General features: G+C 40.8%; 1 protein-coding gene across 1 annotated transcript in view; it reads right to left on the reverse strand.

Annotated features, from left to right (window-relative positions):
- The window catches only part of PHEX (phosphate regulating endopeptidase X-linked), a 224,096-nt gene that overhangs the window by 130,216 nt on the left and 76,698 nt on the right, over positions 1 to 17,182 (reverse strand). The window contains exons 10-11 of the mRNA XM_007991285.3: positions 13,456 to 13,549; positions 10,155 to 10,283 (exon numbers count right to left, since the gene is read on the reverse strand). Coding sequence (XP_007989476.1) covers positions 10,155 to 10,283; positions 13,456 to 13,549 — 223 coding nt within the window. The remainder of the gene's footprint in view (positions 1 to 10,154; positions 10,284 to 13,455; positions 13,550 to 17,182) is intronic.

Consider the following 17,182-nt stretch of genomic DNA (forward strand, 5'->3'; position numbering starts at 1 on the left):
GCTCACTTGAACTTCTGCCATCACCATGAGAACATGCATAGGCTAGCCGGCTGAAGGAAGTAAGACACATGAAGCAGAGCCGAGTCATTCCAATCACCTCTGCCAAAGCCAACCTTGATCAGCCAACCCCCAGAAATTCAAGCCAGCCCGGCCAAAATCAGCAGAGCTGCATGGGGGCCGCCACTGACTCCAGATGCATCAGCAGTAACTGCTTATTGTCAGATGCCAGTGAGGCTTTGTGATTGATTGTTACACAGCACTACCATAGCAACAGAAACTCTTGCATCATTTATAAACAGGAAAACAAGCTCAAAGAAGTTAACTGATTTATCCATGTTGGTAAGAGCAGAGCTGGGCTATGAGCTATCAATGCAACTTTGCAGAAAACCAGACATAATTTCTTTATTAGGTCAATATTTTATAAATATATTAAAAAGCCCTTAAAAAAACCAAATCATCATGGTTTGCCTTAATTTGGACAGGTCTTCAGCAACGTTTCTCTGGAAAGTGATCTTGATAATAATAACCAACACCACTTACTAGACAAACAGAAACAGGGGTATTTGGTAGCCAAAGAGAATATCCTTTCTTTCACAGTTTGTGATGAAGGGACCATTGTCTTTATCTGTACAATGGCCTTACTGAGAACAACCCTTGTGAGCAGCTGAATTTGCAAGGAACGAAAACCCTTCAGTATAAGGGCAATGCTATAATGCATGACACTGACTTTCATGTGACTTCTGCCATCAACGTTATAGTTACATCTCATTTACTCAACCACTGAGAGAAACAGTGAGCAAGGGAATTGGAGAACTTAAAGAATATTAATGGCAGTACATCAATTCAATTATCTTAGCTCACTAATGAGGTGAACTTCTAGTGTATTGAGGTTGCAAGTTCAAACTCTGCCACTGCAATTGGACCCACGTGGGTATTTAAGTCTTTGACACCAGATGTAGCAGTATGGGGTAGGAGGAGAATTCTTTCTTTAGGATAAGAATTACTATTGGAATTGCTCAGGCAGAGAGCAGCTCAGAAAAAATGGAAGATACTGTAGGTCATCCATGGCATTACTTGGGAACATGAACAATGTCTTTAAAGAGAAATAGAATAGCCGGCTAGAGTGCAGGAGAAATTAGTGAATTGTTTTACATAGGGAGTCAAGTTTTAGTTCTTCACTTAATAAAGTCTAAATCTGAAGTGTAATAGATTTGCTCTGCTTTAACTAGATTAACCTTCTGCATATAGAATGTTTTAACATATGATAGGAGATCAGTGACTTTAGCTTTGATCTGAGAGCTGACAAAGACTCTCTCCTTGACCAAAGTTTAGTCAGGCTCCTCTGAGCCCTCTTCTCAAGTATGTCTTGGCCTTACCCTCCTCTCAGCCTCCCACCCCTATCCTATCCTTGTCAAGCCTGCCTAGTCCAGTTGTAGCAAGAATCCTGCTAAGTCACTTTAGAAAGAATCCCCATCCTGATCACCTTGGCCTGCCTTCCACAAGAATCCTGTTAAGTTGGTTTAGCAAGAATTTCCCTTCTCCTGATGTCTCCTCTCCATAATTTTCCATCCACTGATCCCCTCATTCTCCTCACTGGCTATAAATCTCCAGCTGTCTTTGCTGTATTTAGAGTTGAGCCTAACCTTTCTCCCCTGTTGCAAGAGACTTGACACCTCTTGCAATAGTCCTGAATAGTCTTCATTACTATTTTAACAAGTGTCAAAATAATTATTTTCTTCAACTGGGTTTACTCTATAACAAAAATGCAGAAAATTTGAGGGAGCAGCAAAAAATACCTACTGGCGGAGATGAGATATATGAATAAAGGTAAGTAGTCCGGGGACACAGTGTCTACAATGAAACAAACCAAGACATGGTTTATACAGAAGAACTTAGCCCAGCCAAAATGTTCACATGGGAACTTCAACTTTACTGAATTTTCTAGAAACTAGAGATAAAGCAACAAGGCCTTTTTTCCTATCAACACAATAGAAAAATTTTTCTTTGATGTATGTATTCATATTTCTGCCTTAGTAAAGAATGGTAAACATTTTTTTAAACTTTGATAATAAATCTTACAGAGCCTTTGGGTTACCACTGCAAACATCAGGGATCACTCCTTAGAATGATGTATGTACAAAATATGAGAAATTGAGCTCAGTGTGTAGACTGAGCCAAAGATATAGCTGCAAAGTTGTTCTTAGATTAAATCAATAGTAGCTTGCTTCTTATCATTTCCGTCTTTCTCCTGAGAGTTTTATGAATACAAAAACATGATGTCAACTGGTTGGATTTGAATTAGGTTTCCACTATATTTATATTTAAAATATTGAAATACTAGAAGCCAAACCTATTCCAACTGTTTCCTACCTGTGAAACGTTAAAAAAAATATGAAATGTGTGCCTCTTTAAGATCTTAACATTAGAATAAGTAATTTGCTAACAAGGGTAATTATAAGATAAGCCATTAAGAAGGTTCTGATCTCCTCATATTCATAAAATTGGCAAAGATTCAAGTGTCTTCAGAGAGAAGCAAGGAAATGGAACACTGGTTTCCATGTAGATTGTCTGGGCTTGAACCCCACCAAAGCCATTTTCAAGCTGTATGACTCCAGAGAATGTACTTCAACTCTCTGAGCCTGTTTCCTCATCTGGAAAATTAGGGCACTAATAGCAGTAACAGAGTCATTGCGAGGATAAGTGAGTTCGCACACTGAAAGCACTTAGAAGAATACCAGATACCTAATTAAACCTCAGTGAAAGCTAACTGCTACTGTTATTATCATCACCACATTTTAAAACCAATATATCCTGACCATCACAGTCACAACTAGGCCAATGGTGACAATCCCTTCATTCCCTGGCCTTCGTTGGAATCTTTACCTGCCCTACATGGACATGAGTATCTATCTGGGGCACTTACTTCTACATTACAGATATGAATAATAATAATAATAATCAAACAAGGTCAGGCGCAGTGGCTCATGTCTGTAATTCCAGCACTTTGGGAGGCTGAGGCAGGCAGATCACTTAAAGTCAGGAGTTCAAGACCAGCTTGGCCAACATGAGGAAACCCCATCTCTACCAAAAAAAAAAAAAAAAATACAAAAATTAGCTGGACGTGGTGGTGCACACCTGTAATCCCAGCTACTCAGGAGGCTGAGGCACAAGAATGGCTTGAACTCAGGAGGCAGAGGTTGCAGTGAGCCAAGATCATACCACTGCACTTCAGCCTGGTTGATGGAGCAAGACTGTCTCAAAAAAAAAAAAAAAAAAAAAAAAAAAAAAGAAAGGAAAGAAAAAGGAAAAGAGTATTAAAAAATAAAAATAAATAAAAGAGAAAATTAGCAATTGATAACTTTAGACATCCTTCCTGAACACAATTAATCCTCTCTCCTGCCATTTAGGTCATGAGCATATGGATCAGGGCTTGTCGCAGTGGAACGACAGCATCATCTCTAGTTACGGTGATGATACATCATCAGTTCTCTGAAGGAGTCCCACTTTCATGTAACTTTCCACAAAAGTAATATTAAATGCTTAACTAGTGGAATATGTTTTAAAATTATAAATAATCTTCATCTAAATAAGATAAAAAATTAAAGAAGTCCTCTGATGGACAAAGTTATGATCTTTAGTTCTGGAGAATGGGGGAAGAAAGGGAGGTAAGGAGGGAGAAAATGTTAATATAAAAGTCAATGGAGGCCAGGCACAGTGGCTCACACCTGTAATCCCAACACTTTGGGAGGCCCAGGCAGATGGATCACGAGGTCAGGAGTTTGAGACCAGCCTGGCCAGCGTAGTGAAACCCCATCTCTACTAAAAATACAAAAAATTAGCTGGGTGTGGTGACACGTGCCTGTAATCCCAGCTACTTGGGAGGCTGAGGCAGAAGAATTGCTTGAACCCGGGAGGCAGAGGTTGCAGTGAGCCGAGATTGCACCACTGCACTCCAGACTGGGCGATAGAGCGAGACTCCATCTCAGTGGGGGGAACAAAGTCAGTGGCAATGGTATCCGCAGGACATATTTAATTTGACCCCCAGAATACTGACCAAGATTTAAAATATGAGAGATTTCACATAAAAATCCAGATATTTGACTTCTCTCAGAAAACAAACCAGAAACCTGTCTAGCCCCCAAAGCCCTGCATTTCTGCATGAAAATAGTTGACTGGAGACAAGTCGTGGCTGAATCTTGCATAGCACATTCACCACCCCCACAAGCGAGCTTCACTACTATTGCGTCCCAGACACCAAGGTCAATGGCAATTACCATTTATTATTGCACTTGCCCTGGCTTTTGCCTACACCCAGTCAGCGTTATTCATGCATGTTATTTAATGTTACTCATTGACCATGAGGGTATTTGAGCTTGGAACCCCTGGCTTTGGCTTGATGGATTCCTTTGTACCTCCAAGGCACTGAACATCCTAATTTGCAGACTACAGTTCATGCAGTCCCTGAGCCAATGAGAACTATGCCTTTATTTGTTTCTGCTTCTAAGCTGGTATTCCAGAAAACCTGAAATATCTTCACGAACTAGCACCTTGACTCTAATTCCCATTCCTGTTCCCAGACCATGAATCCTAGTGTTGCTTGAGTGAGTCCTGCCTCTCTGATATTAGAGCCCCTCTTGAAACAGTTGGCCAGGGACCAAGAAGCGCCACCCTCCCAGTCCCGGCTACTAGTACCCTCTCACCTAGGGACTGAATCCTGCCATGCTGAGCTCAAGGGATCCTTCTTATGTAGACCCGCAATGTTTAATATGGGAGTCACTTAGCAACATTGAAATGTGGCTAGTCCCAAATGAGATATGCTATAAGTATAAAATACACATGGAGTTTAAAAGACAGTATGAAATAAGGCCCCATAAACTATTACATTAGTAATTTTATTTTTTTGAGAAAGGGTCTCACTCTGTCACCTGGACTGGAGTGCAGTGGCATAATTTTGGCTCACTGCAGCCTCAACCTCCCAGGCTCAAATGATTCTCCCACCTCAGCCTCCTGAGGAGCTGGGACTATAGGCGTGTGTAATCTTGCCTGGCTTTTTTTTTTTTTTTTAATTATTTTTTGTAGAGACGGGCTCTCACTCTGTTGCCTAGGTTGGTCTCGAACTCCTGGCCTCAAGTGATCCTTCCACCTCAACTTCCCAAAGTACTAGGATGACAGGTGCGAGCCACCATGCCTGGCCTCATATTAGTAATTTTATATTAATTATGTGTTGAAATGACAATATTTTAGATAAACTGGATTAAACAAAATATATTATTAAAATTAATTTCACTTGTGTTCTTTCACTTTTTTATTGTGGCTACTAGAAAATTTAAAATTACATATGTGGGCTGGGTGTGGTGGCTCACGCCTGTAATCTCAGCATTTTGGGAGGCTTAGGCAGGCGGCTCACTTGAGGTCAGGAGTTTGAGACCAGCCTGGCCAACATGGTGAAATCCAACCTCTACCAAAAATACAGAAATTAGCCAGGCATGTTGACAGGTGTCTGTAATCCCAGCTACTCAGGAGGCTGAGGCAGGAGCATCCCTTAAACCCAGGAGGCGGAGGTGGCAGTGAGCCGAGATCATGCCACTGCACTCCAGCCTGGTCAACAGAGTGAGACCCTACCTCAAAAAAACAAATGTGGCTCATATTCTAGTTCAATTGGATAGTGCTATTTTGGACTGCAAAGACAAAGCAACATTTGCAGCCAATCCCACGAGTTAAGGCTCTGTCCCACTAGCTGGATGGCAAGGGAATGTACTATATGACCTCTTTTGGTGGCTTTCTGTTGAAGAACTCTCCTTTTCTACATGCTATTCTTCTCATTTCTAATTAAATTTGCTAAATTCCCATGGTTACGTGTGTGAATGAGTATGAGAGTGTTGGTGTATCAGTGTGTCCAAATGCACATTTGGATGTGGGAAGTCTTAACGAAACAGTAATGTAGAATTATGTGTTTTCCCCAGTGAAAAAGAGGAGAACCCTGATAGGTAGGAAATCTCAATGTGAACTGCTATCTCCTACTCACTCTCTAGAACAAAGGGTGCCAACCACAGGCAGTTGGGCCAACTCTGTCATCAAGAGGTTCTAGAAACAGAGATACGGAGGAGAAGTGGGGCGGGAGTCTCTTAGTAAAACCCAGGTATCAGTTTTCAAAAGATAACTACATAGTTGGTGGGTGGGGAACTAAGCCTGGAGGTCCTAAGGCAGGGTTTTTCACAGTCCATTTAAACCGATCTGAATTACAGAAACTTTCAATGATCTGAAAATTAAAGCAGTTACCTGCACTAATGCAACCAGATTTGGTAAATTAAGTATTGCTATTCACGTCAACTGGCCTAGCCTGCTCTTGTGAGTCACCAGGGCTTTTTTTTTTTTTCTTTTTTGGTGCTGTTTACAAACAAATGAATCATGAGAAGACCTTGCTGCTCCAAGTGTGGTCCGCGACCAGCAGCAGCAGTCGCACCTGGAACCTTGTTAGGCAAACTCTTGGGTCCTATCCCAAATAAAAACTTTAAAAACAAAACAAAACAAACCTTATTAAAATGCAATGAGAATCTGCATTTTAACAAGCAGATGCTCACGTGATTTGTGTACACATGTAAATTTGAGACATTCCTGAAGTTTAAGCTTCTGACTGTATTCATTTGCTTAACAGACTTTTTTGGTAAATAAACAATGGCAGCCTTCCATCTGAGTTAGGGTCTTTGGAATTTGCCCCTTTGGGGATCTTTCTGTTTTTCTTTTTCTTTAGACTGTAGCTAATAATACTGAATGTTTTTCAAGTAAATCAGTGGTTCCAGGTGGTTGTTGGATAGAAGCCCTGTAAAAAAAAAAAGGCTATAAAAGGCCAGATAATTCTCTTGTAAGTTTCCAACTTAAGTATTCCCTGAGGCAAACAGCTTCAGCACAAGGGACGCAAATAATTTTACATTAAAGAGATGAGTATCTGCCTAACTACCACACTATCCCCATATACATCAAAATACTTCAAAATCAGGGGGGAGATTGCCAAAATCAACTTTATTTTAGAATGTCACACCCTGACACAAGGAAAAGGGACTTTCACACCAAAACTGAGGAAAACAAGTTTAATCCACATACTTTTCATATTAGTTAAAATTCTTCTACTGCCAAAAAACCTCCTGCTATAATTTTTTAAATCTTTCTTTATCCTTTGTTTTTACAGCCTTCCCAGAGCTTATAATATTACCACTGTGATTATCTGATAAGATCTCAAACTATTTACTCTGACCAAGGAGCAAAAGAAAACACGCAATGAGAATATCGAGTATTTTGAAATAAGCCATTAATTCTTCAGTGGAATTGTTTGCAAGAGAACTTTCAGGTTCAAACATAAAGTCTCCTACTTAGACAGTAAAAACAAGTTAACATAGGCCAATTTGTTCCCAGACCAAACTGAGGGTCAGGCTGGTATTTCTCACAGCCCAGTAACGAGATGCAAATGAACTGGGGAAGAAGAGAGTTTTATTTTCTGCCACTGGTTACAGGAAGAAAGCCTGGAAATTATCCCCAGACCAACTCAAAATTACAAAGTTTTCTAGAGCTCATATACCTTCTAAACTATATGTCTACGTGTAAGTGCGCATTTGTGGAAAGACATAAGTGATAAACTTCTTTTAATCTATAACTAGGTCTGAGTCTTGAAGACCTTCTTCTGGAGCCTCAGTAAGTTTACTTAATCTAAACGGATCTAGGTGCTGGGGTGATTACCCTTATCTTGTCTCCTACTAAATCATAAAGGTTTGGGGAGTTCCTTTAGACGCCAATAAACTTGTTTGTGGAGGCCTGGGGAGTTTCTTCAGACTCCCAATAAAACTTGTTTAATCCTAAAAGGGTCCTGTTAATAATTCATTCATTATCTTGTCACGCTTCAAGGCCCAGGAAAAGCCTAGGCAAAACTCTTGGTGGGCTCTTTGTTACATTCCAGCCTTTGTATATGGGCACTGGCTCAATCAGCTTTTAATGTTTAACCTAGCTACTCAGTTCGTGCTGGGACAGTTGTGATGGAGGCCTGTGTTAGTGAGACCTGGCCTGCCACAAATGTACTTAGATATGGTATTGCAAAGCAAACTTCAGTGCATAAAACATAATCATGTATTATGTATCAATAATGACTATGTACTGACACATAATACCAACCATTTGGTATTATTATGTATCACTACATGACACCAATCATTTAAACAATCATGACATTACAATGCCTTTGCCCTTAAATTCAATGTTTATTGACCAACCTGCACCCAAGTTGCTCATATATTTGTATCTGATTGACTACATGGATTGTTATTAATCATGCCTGGATCTTTCACTTCATGACATTTGTAAAATATAATTCATCAAAAATAAAATGCAGACAAAAAACCTGGCCAAATCCAAATTCCTAATTCAAAATACACTCTCTCAATAGCGAAAAAATAACCTGATTAAAAAATAGGCAAAAGATCTGAATAGACAGTTTTCCAGAGAAGACACATAAACAGTCAGCAGGTTTATGAAAAGGTTTTCATCACTAATCATCAGGAAATGCAAATCAAACCATAATGAAATACCACTTCACTACCTGTTAGGATGGCTCTGATGAAAAATTTAAGAGGTAAGTTTTGGCAAGGTATTTCTGGAAAAAAAGGGAATGCTCATATGCTGTTGGTAAGAATGTAAACTGGTACAGCCATTATGGAAATAGCATGGAAAATCTTCAAAAAATGAAAAATAGGACTACCATTCAATCCAGCCATCCCACTACTGGGTATATATCCAAAGTAAGTGAAATCAGTATATGGAAGAAAGATCTGCACCTTCATGTTCATTGCAGCATTATTCATAACAGCTAAGATATAGAATAAACCTAAACACCCTTCAATGGATGAATACACAATGAAAATGTGATGTATTCGCATTTTGTGAATGGAATATTTGGCCACAAAAATGAAGAAACGAAGAAAATCCTGCCTTTTGCAACAACATAGATAAAGCTAGAGGATATTATGCTAAGTGAAATAAGCCAGACACAGAAAGACAAATATTATATGATCTCACTTATATGTAGAATTTTTATAAAAGTTAAAATATAGAAGCAGAGAGTAGAACAGTAGTTGCCAGGGGCTGGTGGCAGGGAAATGGGGAGATATTGATCAAAGGGTACAAAGTTCTACGATGAATAAGTTCTGGGGATCTAAAATACGGCATGGTGACTATAGTTACTAATTATGTATTGTATACTTGAATTTGCTAAGACAGTAAATCTTAAGTGTCCTCACACCCCCTGCCCCCGCCACACACACACACACAATGGTAAATAAGTGTGACAACAGATGTGTTCATTTAATTGTGGCAACCATTTCACAATGTATGTCAAATCATCATGTTGTATACTTTGTGTTTCTTTTGAGACAGAGTCTCGCTCTGTCGCCTGGGCTGAAGGGCAGTGGCACCATCTCGGCTCACTGCAACCTCCGCCTCCTGGGTTCAAGCGATTCTCCTGCCTCAGCCTCCCAAGTAGCTAGGATTACAGGTGCCCGCCACCACGCCCAGATAATTTTTGTATTTTTTTAGTAGAGATGGGGGGTTTTACCATGTTGGCCAGGCAGGCCTCAAACTCCTGACCTCAAGTCATCTGCCCGGCTTGGCCTCCCAAAGTGCTGGGATTACAGGTGTGAGCCACTGCACCCGGCTGTATACTTCGAATATATACAATTGTTATTAGTCAAATGTACCTCAATAAAGCCAAAAGAAAAAAAACACATCTTTTCCTCCAGTGCAGTTGAAACAGATGGGGAAGAACACGTTGCCACAGTGATGAGACCCTCTTTGAATTCATGACCTCGAACCTCACCTACATCTGGGACATGCCGCCTTCAAGCAGCTACACTACATTCCCTCAGTTTATTCACTCGCCCAGTCCCCTGGACAACTACACCCCTTCTCTCTCCTCTAACCTTCAATACTTGCTAACTCATCCTCACTCTCATTTGATGACCTTTCTTCCTATTTCACTTAGAAGTTGAAAGAATCTGAAGACAATATCCACAGGCCCCTACCCCCTGGAAGGCTGACATTAGCCTGCTGAATATACCCTTTTCAGATCTGGCTAAAATGTCATTATTGTTTGCTAGCTGGGGTGCACCACTTACCATTTCCTTCTTATCTTCCTGGAAGTGCACATCTACAAACATCTTTCCAACAACATAAGGGAGGGCACTTTCAATAAAGTTTACACATTTGTCCCACTGAGGCAGCAAAGTTGTGGTCCCCTGGATTACCTGTGGGAGATAATTGATCCCGATTAAACTTCATTTGGATAAAATCCATGGCTGAAAAAAAATGCAAACAACCTGAAGAAAACAGTCTACAAAACATTGCACACCCTAACGCATATATATGCATCAGATAGTAGAGGCAAAGGTAAAATAGCTGAGGAAAAAAAATTCTGCTTGTCCCCATTATATTTCAAACTAAATGAAAATGTTTTAGGCCGGGCGCAGTGGCTCACATCTGTAATCCCACCACTTTAAGAAGCCCAGGTGGGCAGATCACCTGAGGTCAGGTGTTTGAGACCAGCCTGGTCAACATGGTGAAACCCCGTGCTTACTAAAAATACAAAAATTAGCGAGGCAGGGTGGTGCATGCCTGTAATCCCAGCTACTTGGGAGGCCGAGGTGGGAGAATTGTGTGAACCCAGGAAGCGGAGGTTGCAGTGAGCTGAGATCAGGCCACTGCACTCCAACCTGGGCAACAGAGTGAGACTCTGTCTCAAAACAAAAAAAAAAAAAGGAAGAAAAGAAAAAGTGTTTTAACAGTTAAAATAATATATTTATCCTTTCTTCCCAATTTTCCCCATGAACAAAGAATCTGGACAATGGTATCATCACTTTTCTGCAGTCAGCAGGGACATGAGAAGATGCTATCCAAGTGTCCAGATAATATTTAATATCTACTGAGAACTAAAGTTCCACTAACAAGGTCTAGATTCAGTGAGTGAGCAAAGTTCCTGTCCAGCGAGGGTTTCCTTGCTCCGAGTAGCACTCAACAAGGCAGACCAGGAGAACACGGTCCACCATGAACAACACAGGGAGTATATTTACGTTGTGTCACAGCAAAAAACACACTGATAAACAAGCGAAATACAGATGTAAATGCCGTGCCCATCTGTCCCAATTATATCATTACAAGAAAACATTTACAAACAAGTAAGAAGGTTCCCGAGCAGGACCTGGAAGGGTCAGAGGTTTACTCTTGGGGATAAAAGCAGAGAAATAAATATAGTGTAAGTTGCCCTTGGAAGTTGGGGGTACAGGCAGGGAGGAAGGGAGGCCCTGAGAATGGTGGCCAGAAGTGTCCTTTGCACAATGTTAGACCCAGGTTGTTTTGAGGAATGGGATTAAGGCTTAATTTCATCTATTCTTCCTCTGATTTCTGGTAACCTCTCTCAGAGGTAAGGGATGAATCTATTTTTAAAACCTCTAGAGAAAGAGATCCTACAACCTTCTTCGGCAATTCAATATTATATTTAGCACTTCGTGCTCAAGAAACATCCCCTCATACCTAACCTTAAATGTTCACACACTGCTTCTTACACCTCTCTCATTCTCTTCACAGTAGGGGTGGAAAGCAGCTGGGCATCATCTTTTATGTGATTCATAGCAGTTAAAAATACACACACACACACGCACATACAATCTACTTGTTTAGTATCTTAACCCATCAATACGACATATATATATATAGTTGTTTCATGCTGTTCTCTGGAAAAAGACTTTTTTTTTTTTTTTTGAGACGGAGTCTTGCTCTGTTGCCCAGGCTGGAGTACAGTGGTGCCATCATCTCAGCTCACTGCAGCCTCCACCTCCTGGATTCAAGCGATTCTCCTGCCTCAGCCTCCCAAGTAGCTGGGACTACAGGCGTGTGCCACTAGGCCTGGCTAATTTTTGTATTTTTTGTAGAGACGAGGTTTCACCACCTTGGCCAGGCTGGTCTCAAACTCCTGACCTCAAACAATTTGCCTGCTTTGGCCTCCCAAAGTGCTGGAATTACAGGTGTGAGCCACTGCAGGCAGCCCTAAAGTAACTTTATATGCTAGTGACTTTATAGGGTCAAAGCATATCCAAAATAATTGCACTACTCTTCCAGAGTAATGGCCCACTAAGAATTTCTGTACTTACAGTTCCTCTAATAACAAAAATGCCTCTTGAATGAAATCATAGCTTACAAGATTCACCATTCACTTCACTTTAAATTGATAGAAAAATAAAAACTGTTCCAAAGATACAAAATCCTTACGGCCTCTAGTGGAAGGAGAATTAGTCAGATACAAGCCTCAAAAACAAAGATGAGAGTACCATGGGTATAAACTGGGAGGCGAGCAAGGGTGGGAGAGAAGCCAAGATTAAAGAGCCAGGTGAGGCCCGACACAGTGGCTCATGCCTTTAATCCCAGCACTTTGGGAGGCCGAGGTGAGAGGATCATTTGAGCTCTGGAATTCAAGACAAGCCTGGGCAACATGGCAAGATCCCATCTTGAATAAAAATAAATAAATAAAGAGCCAGGTGAGCAGGTGGAGGAGGTCTCAGAGAAAACTAAATTAGAGCCTCTTGGACCTAGCAGAGGACAGATGCAAAGATGGAAGGTATAGGCAAAGTTTTTTTTTTTTTTTTTTGAGACGGAGTCTGGCTCTGTTGCCCAGGCTGGAGTGCAGTGGCCGGATCTCAGCTCACTGCAAGCCCCGCCTCCCGAGTTCACGCCATTCTCCTGCCTCAGCCTCCCGAGTAGCTGGGACTACAGGCGCCCGCCACCTCGCCCGGCTAATTTTTTTTGTGTTTTAGTAGAGACGGGGTTTCACCGTGTTAGCCAGGATGGTCTCGATCTCCTGACCTCGTGATCCGCCCGTCTCGGCCTCCCAAAGTGCTGGGATTACAGGCTTGAGCCACCGCGCCTGGCCGGTATAGGCAAAGTTTAAGACAAAATTCCATTTCCAAATTGAAAATGAAATTCTACCATCTAATATCTCTATCATGCACATTTTAAATGTTCAGAATACTGAAAATAAAAGATAGTTACAAATATATCACAACGAAATGTTAAAACTATAATTACAGTGACCCAGTTAAAAACTCCGGGGGAAAATGGGAATCCACTGATAAGACAGGGAAGTTTGAAAACAATGTGTGGCCTCTAGTATTTCTCTAAATATCTTCATAGAACCCATCAAAGTAGAGCTTGAGTGTATCTTATCGTATGTAATTTATACCTAAATAAAAATAAATAAGGCACACACACACACACAAAAAAAAACCCAAAGAAAACCAATAGAGCTTGGGCTACAAACGCCCTCTGTCTAATCCCTGAAGATAATTTTTATTGGATCAGTTAATATATGGACGATTCCAGCATGTAAAGTTATCCAGCGATGTAACATCGCAATCTTCTTAAACTTACCCTTGAGAATTCCAGCCATCTATACTGAAAGCGCCTGCTAAGGTTTGGAATTCTGGAATAAACCATTCTCCACACCAAATAGTTGGCAATGGTCCTGTTAACAGAGAGAGATGCCCATTTATTGTATTTTAGGTCAATATCTGATGCTCTGCAGAACACCTTGAGAAAAACAGTTGGCAAAGCTCCACCAAGGGACCTCTTACTCATACAAAAATGCAGAACTTTCACTTGAGAAATGACATAAGATGATAAATGTCAATAAGCACAACCAAAATTGGCTTGCTTTTCACCACCCAACAGAGATAGATGAAGGAAAGATTCCAGCCCCAGCCCTCAGAGTGAACATTTTGCTTTCACTCTCAGGGTATAAAGTCCGCTGTTACACAGCCTTTCATGTCTGGAAATTGTGAGTACCTTCAAATTACAGCAGATCCTCAAATAGCATCATTTCATTCAACATCCTTTTGTTATACAGTTGATAAGAAAAAAATCCATTCTGGGCCAGGGTCACTGTCTGTGTAGAGTTTGCACAGTCTCCCCAAGTCTGCACAGGTTTTCTCTAGGTACTATTGTTTCCTCCCACATCTCAAAGATGTGCCTGTTAGGTTAATCGGCGTGTCTACACGTTCCCAGTGTGAGCGAGCATGGTGTGTGTGTGATTGCACCCTGCGACAGGATGGCGTCCTAGCCAGGGCTGGTTCCCGCCTGCTGCCCTGAGCTGCCTAGATAGGCTCCAGCACCTGCAACCCTGAACTAGAATAACTGGGTTAATAATCATCTTACTTGTTTTTATTCATCTTTCTTAAATGTATGCATGGCTCACATGTATTCAATGTTCAATATTAGAAGTGTTTTGGTCTTTGTTTAGAAGCTTGATGATGTTTTTGTGAGCAGGAATATGCCATAGGAACTTAACTCTTGTTTACATCAATTAGCCTATGGTAAAACTGATTTCATTATCTGTCATTTTGCTTAAAGTCACAGTTTCCAAGAACCTATCGATGATGTTAAGTGAGGACTTACTGGATTAGATGACTTGATACCATGCCTATGTATTCTTTGCCTTTGGAAACTAACAGCAAAATATTGGCTAATACCAATTATCTAATTTTGCACCCTCATTCTATACTTACTGAATACGTGAGTTTCGACAAGTCACTTAAGGTCTGTGATTTTATCTTTCCTTGTCATACAATGAGGATGATCTCCACCTTACAGGGTTGTTGTAGGGTTCAAATAAATAACAAAATGCTTGACAAATATATTTCTGGGGTTTTGTCTTTCACTTCCAAATGTATGAATAAGCTCAAGTAATGCCTATAACACATATCTTTAAAAATATGTTACATTTTAAGGGTTGCCTTTTTCTATAAGCAAAAGATGACCTGACTTCATAAGAATGTGTGATCTGAGTTAATTTCTAACCCAGTAGTGATGATGGATTTTTAATGATCCAATCCCCTCCCAACTGTGCCATTACCATGGTGACTAATGACACACATTCCTGAAATGGCTTTCTGATCAATCATGTGAGAGCAGTATGACATGATGACACTAAAAGCCCATCAAGAACAAACCACACTCTCATTTGTATGACATTCTGACAGTGGACATGCGCTCCTACTAGTAAAATATTTTTCAGCATACATACCCAATACATGGATGTTTAATTTCTACAGACATACTAACAGACTAATATATTAGGAATATTTTTAACAAATACAAAAACAGAAATTTCAAAAGATGAGGTAAAATGAAATTAAAAATCTTCAAAAGTCATTAATCCTTCAAACACCATTGGATTAATTCTTCAAGACATAGTGTCCATATAGGATTTGGTTAATACAACAATGACAATGAATATAAATCCACATTTCTTAGAGTCTTCTTGACTATTTCAAAAATTTATGGCATGTCTTTGTCAGATTACTATTGTGCTTGTTCTTGTTAGACCACCATTGTATTTCTCTTGTCATCTGGCTAACCAACATGGCGAACCAGCCTGGGAGAAGGGTCACTTCTGCCAATTTCTAGCTGTTCTCTTGTGCTTACATCATCAATAATCATTTCAATTTCTGTTTCTCTGGAACAATTTTTAAGCCACTTATCTATGCTGTATGTAGTAAACTAGACAATAAAATTCATAAATCCACAGGTATATATGTAAACTGCTCAAGATTTTTTTTTTTTTTTGAAGATGGAGTCTCGCTCTGTCACCCAGGCTGGAGTGCAATGGTGCGATCTTCACTCACTGCAACCTCTGCCTCCTGGGTTCAAGCAGTTCTCCTGCCTCAGCCTCCTGAGTAGCTGGGATTACACGTGCCTGCCACCACGCCTGGCTAATTTCTATATTTTTAGTAGAGAAGGGGTTTCACCATGTTGGTCAGGCTGGTCTCAAACTCCTGACCTCAGGTGATCCTCCCGCCTCAGCCTTCCAAAGTGCTGGGATTACAGGCATGAGCCACCACGCCAGCTGAGATTATTTTTAATATATTGAACGAAAACAAGCCAGTGAGGGTGACAGTGGCCCTCTCACATGTTCCACGCAGATCAAATGAAGGGTCCATAGCCATCAATATAGAACTCAATAACGCATAATTATTTTTCTTAAAAAGTTTTTTTATTTCAATAGCTTTTGGGGATGTAAGTGGTTTTTGGTTATATAGATAAATTGTATAGTGGTGGGCCAGGTGCGGTGGCTCAAGCCTGTAATCCCAGCACTTTGGGAGGCCGAGACAGGCAGATCACGAGGTCAGGAGATCGAGACCATCCTGGCTAACATAGTGAAACTCCGTCTCTACTAAAAAAATACAAAAAACTAGCCAGGCAAGGTGGCGGGTGCCTGTAGTCCCAGCTACTTGGGAGGCTGAGGCAGGAGAATGGATGGCGTAAACCCAGGAGGTGGAGCTTGCAGTGAGCCGAGGTCCGGCCACTGCACTCCAGCCTGGGCGACAAAGCAAGACTCCACCTCAAAAAAAAAAAAGAAAAAAAAAAAAAATTGTATGGTGGTGAAGTCTGAGATGTTATAGTGCACCCATCACCCAAGTAATGTACACTGGATCCAATCTGTAGTTTTTTTAATCCCTCATCCCCTTCCTACCCTCCCTGCTTCTGAGTCTCCAAAGTCCATTATATTACTCTGTATAAAGTTTAATTATTTTTAAATTTAAATAAAGATATAGAAGTTCTAAAATGTTCTTCTCAGACCCAATGGATCTTGTTAGGGTATGCACATTCCCCTAAGATACCACTGCCCTAATCAGCAAAGCTTGGCCCTTGTCCATCTCTGTTGAGGCCACTAAGTGGTTTGGGGTCATTCCTTTGGCTCTTTTGCATTCACATCTCCACTCCTTAATAGGATAAGAAGTGCTCACTGAGCACTTACTGTTGGCCAAGTATTGTGCCAGATGCCATGAGGAACGTAAAGAAGTAAGAACCCAGTACCTACAGTTAGAGAACTCAAAGTCCAGCTGGGAACACAGGACTTCAGACTTCAGCTTGTTCATGTAATTGGGTTGTTTCATTGAAGGGACACACTGTAAGTATATAGGGGATCTTTCTTTCATTCACTCAATCAACACATCCTGAGCACCCACACATATACTAACAGTTCTACGTGCTGGGGAGATGGATAGTCCCTGACTTCCTGATGCTTTTAGTTGAGCAGGGGAGATGAGGCAAGTGCATAAATGATGATTTGGTAGACTCTAGCACCGAAAAGTGCATG

This window comes from Chlorocebus sabaeus, chromosome X (assembly GCF_047675955.1).
Source record: "Chlorocebus sabaeus isolate Y175 chromosome X, mChlSab1.0.hap1, whole genome shotgun sequence".
In the NCBI taxonomy this organism is placed as follows: Eukaryota; Metazoa; Chordata; class Mammalia; order Primates; family Cercopithecidae; genus Chlorocebus; species Chlorocebus sabaeus.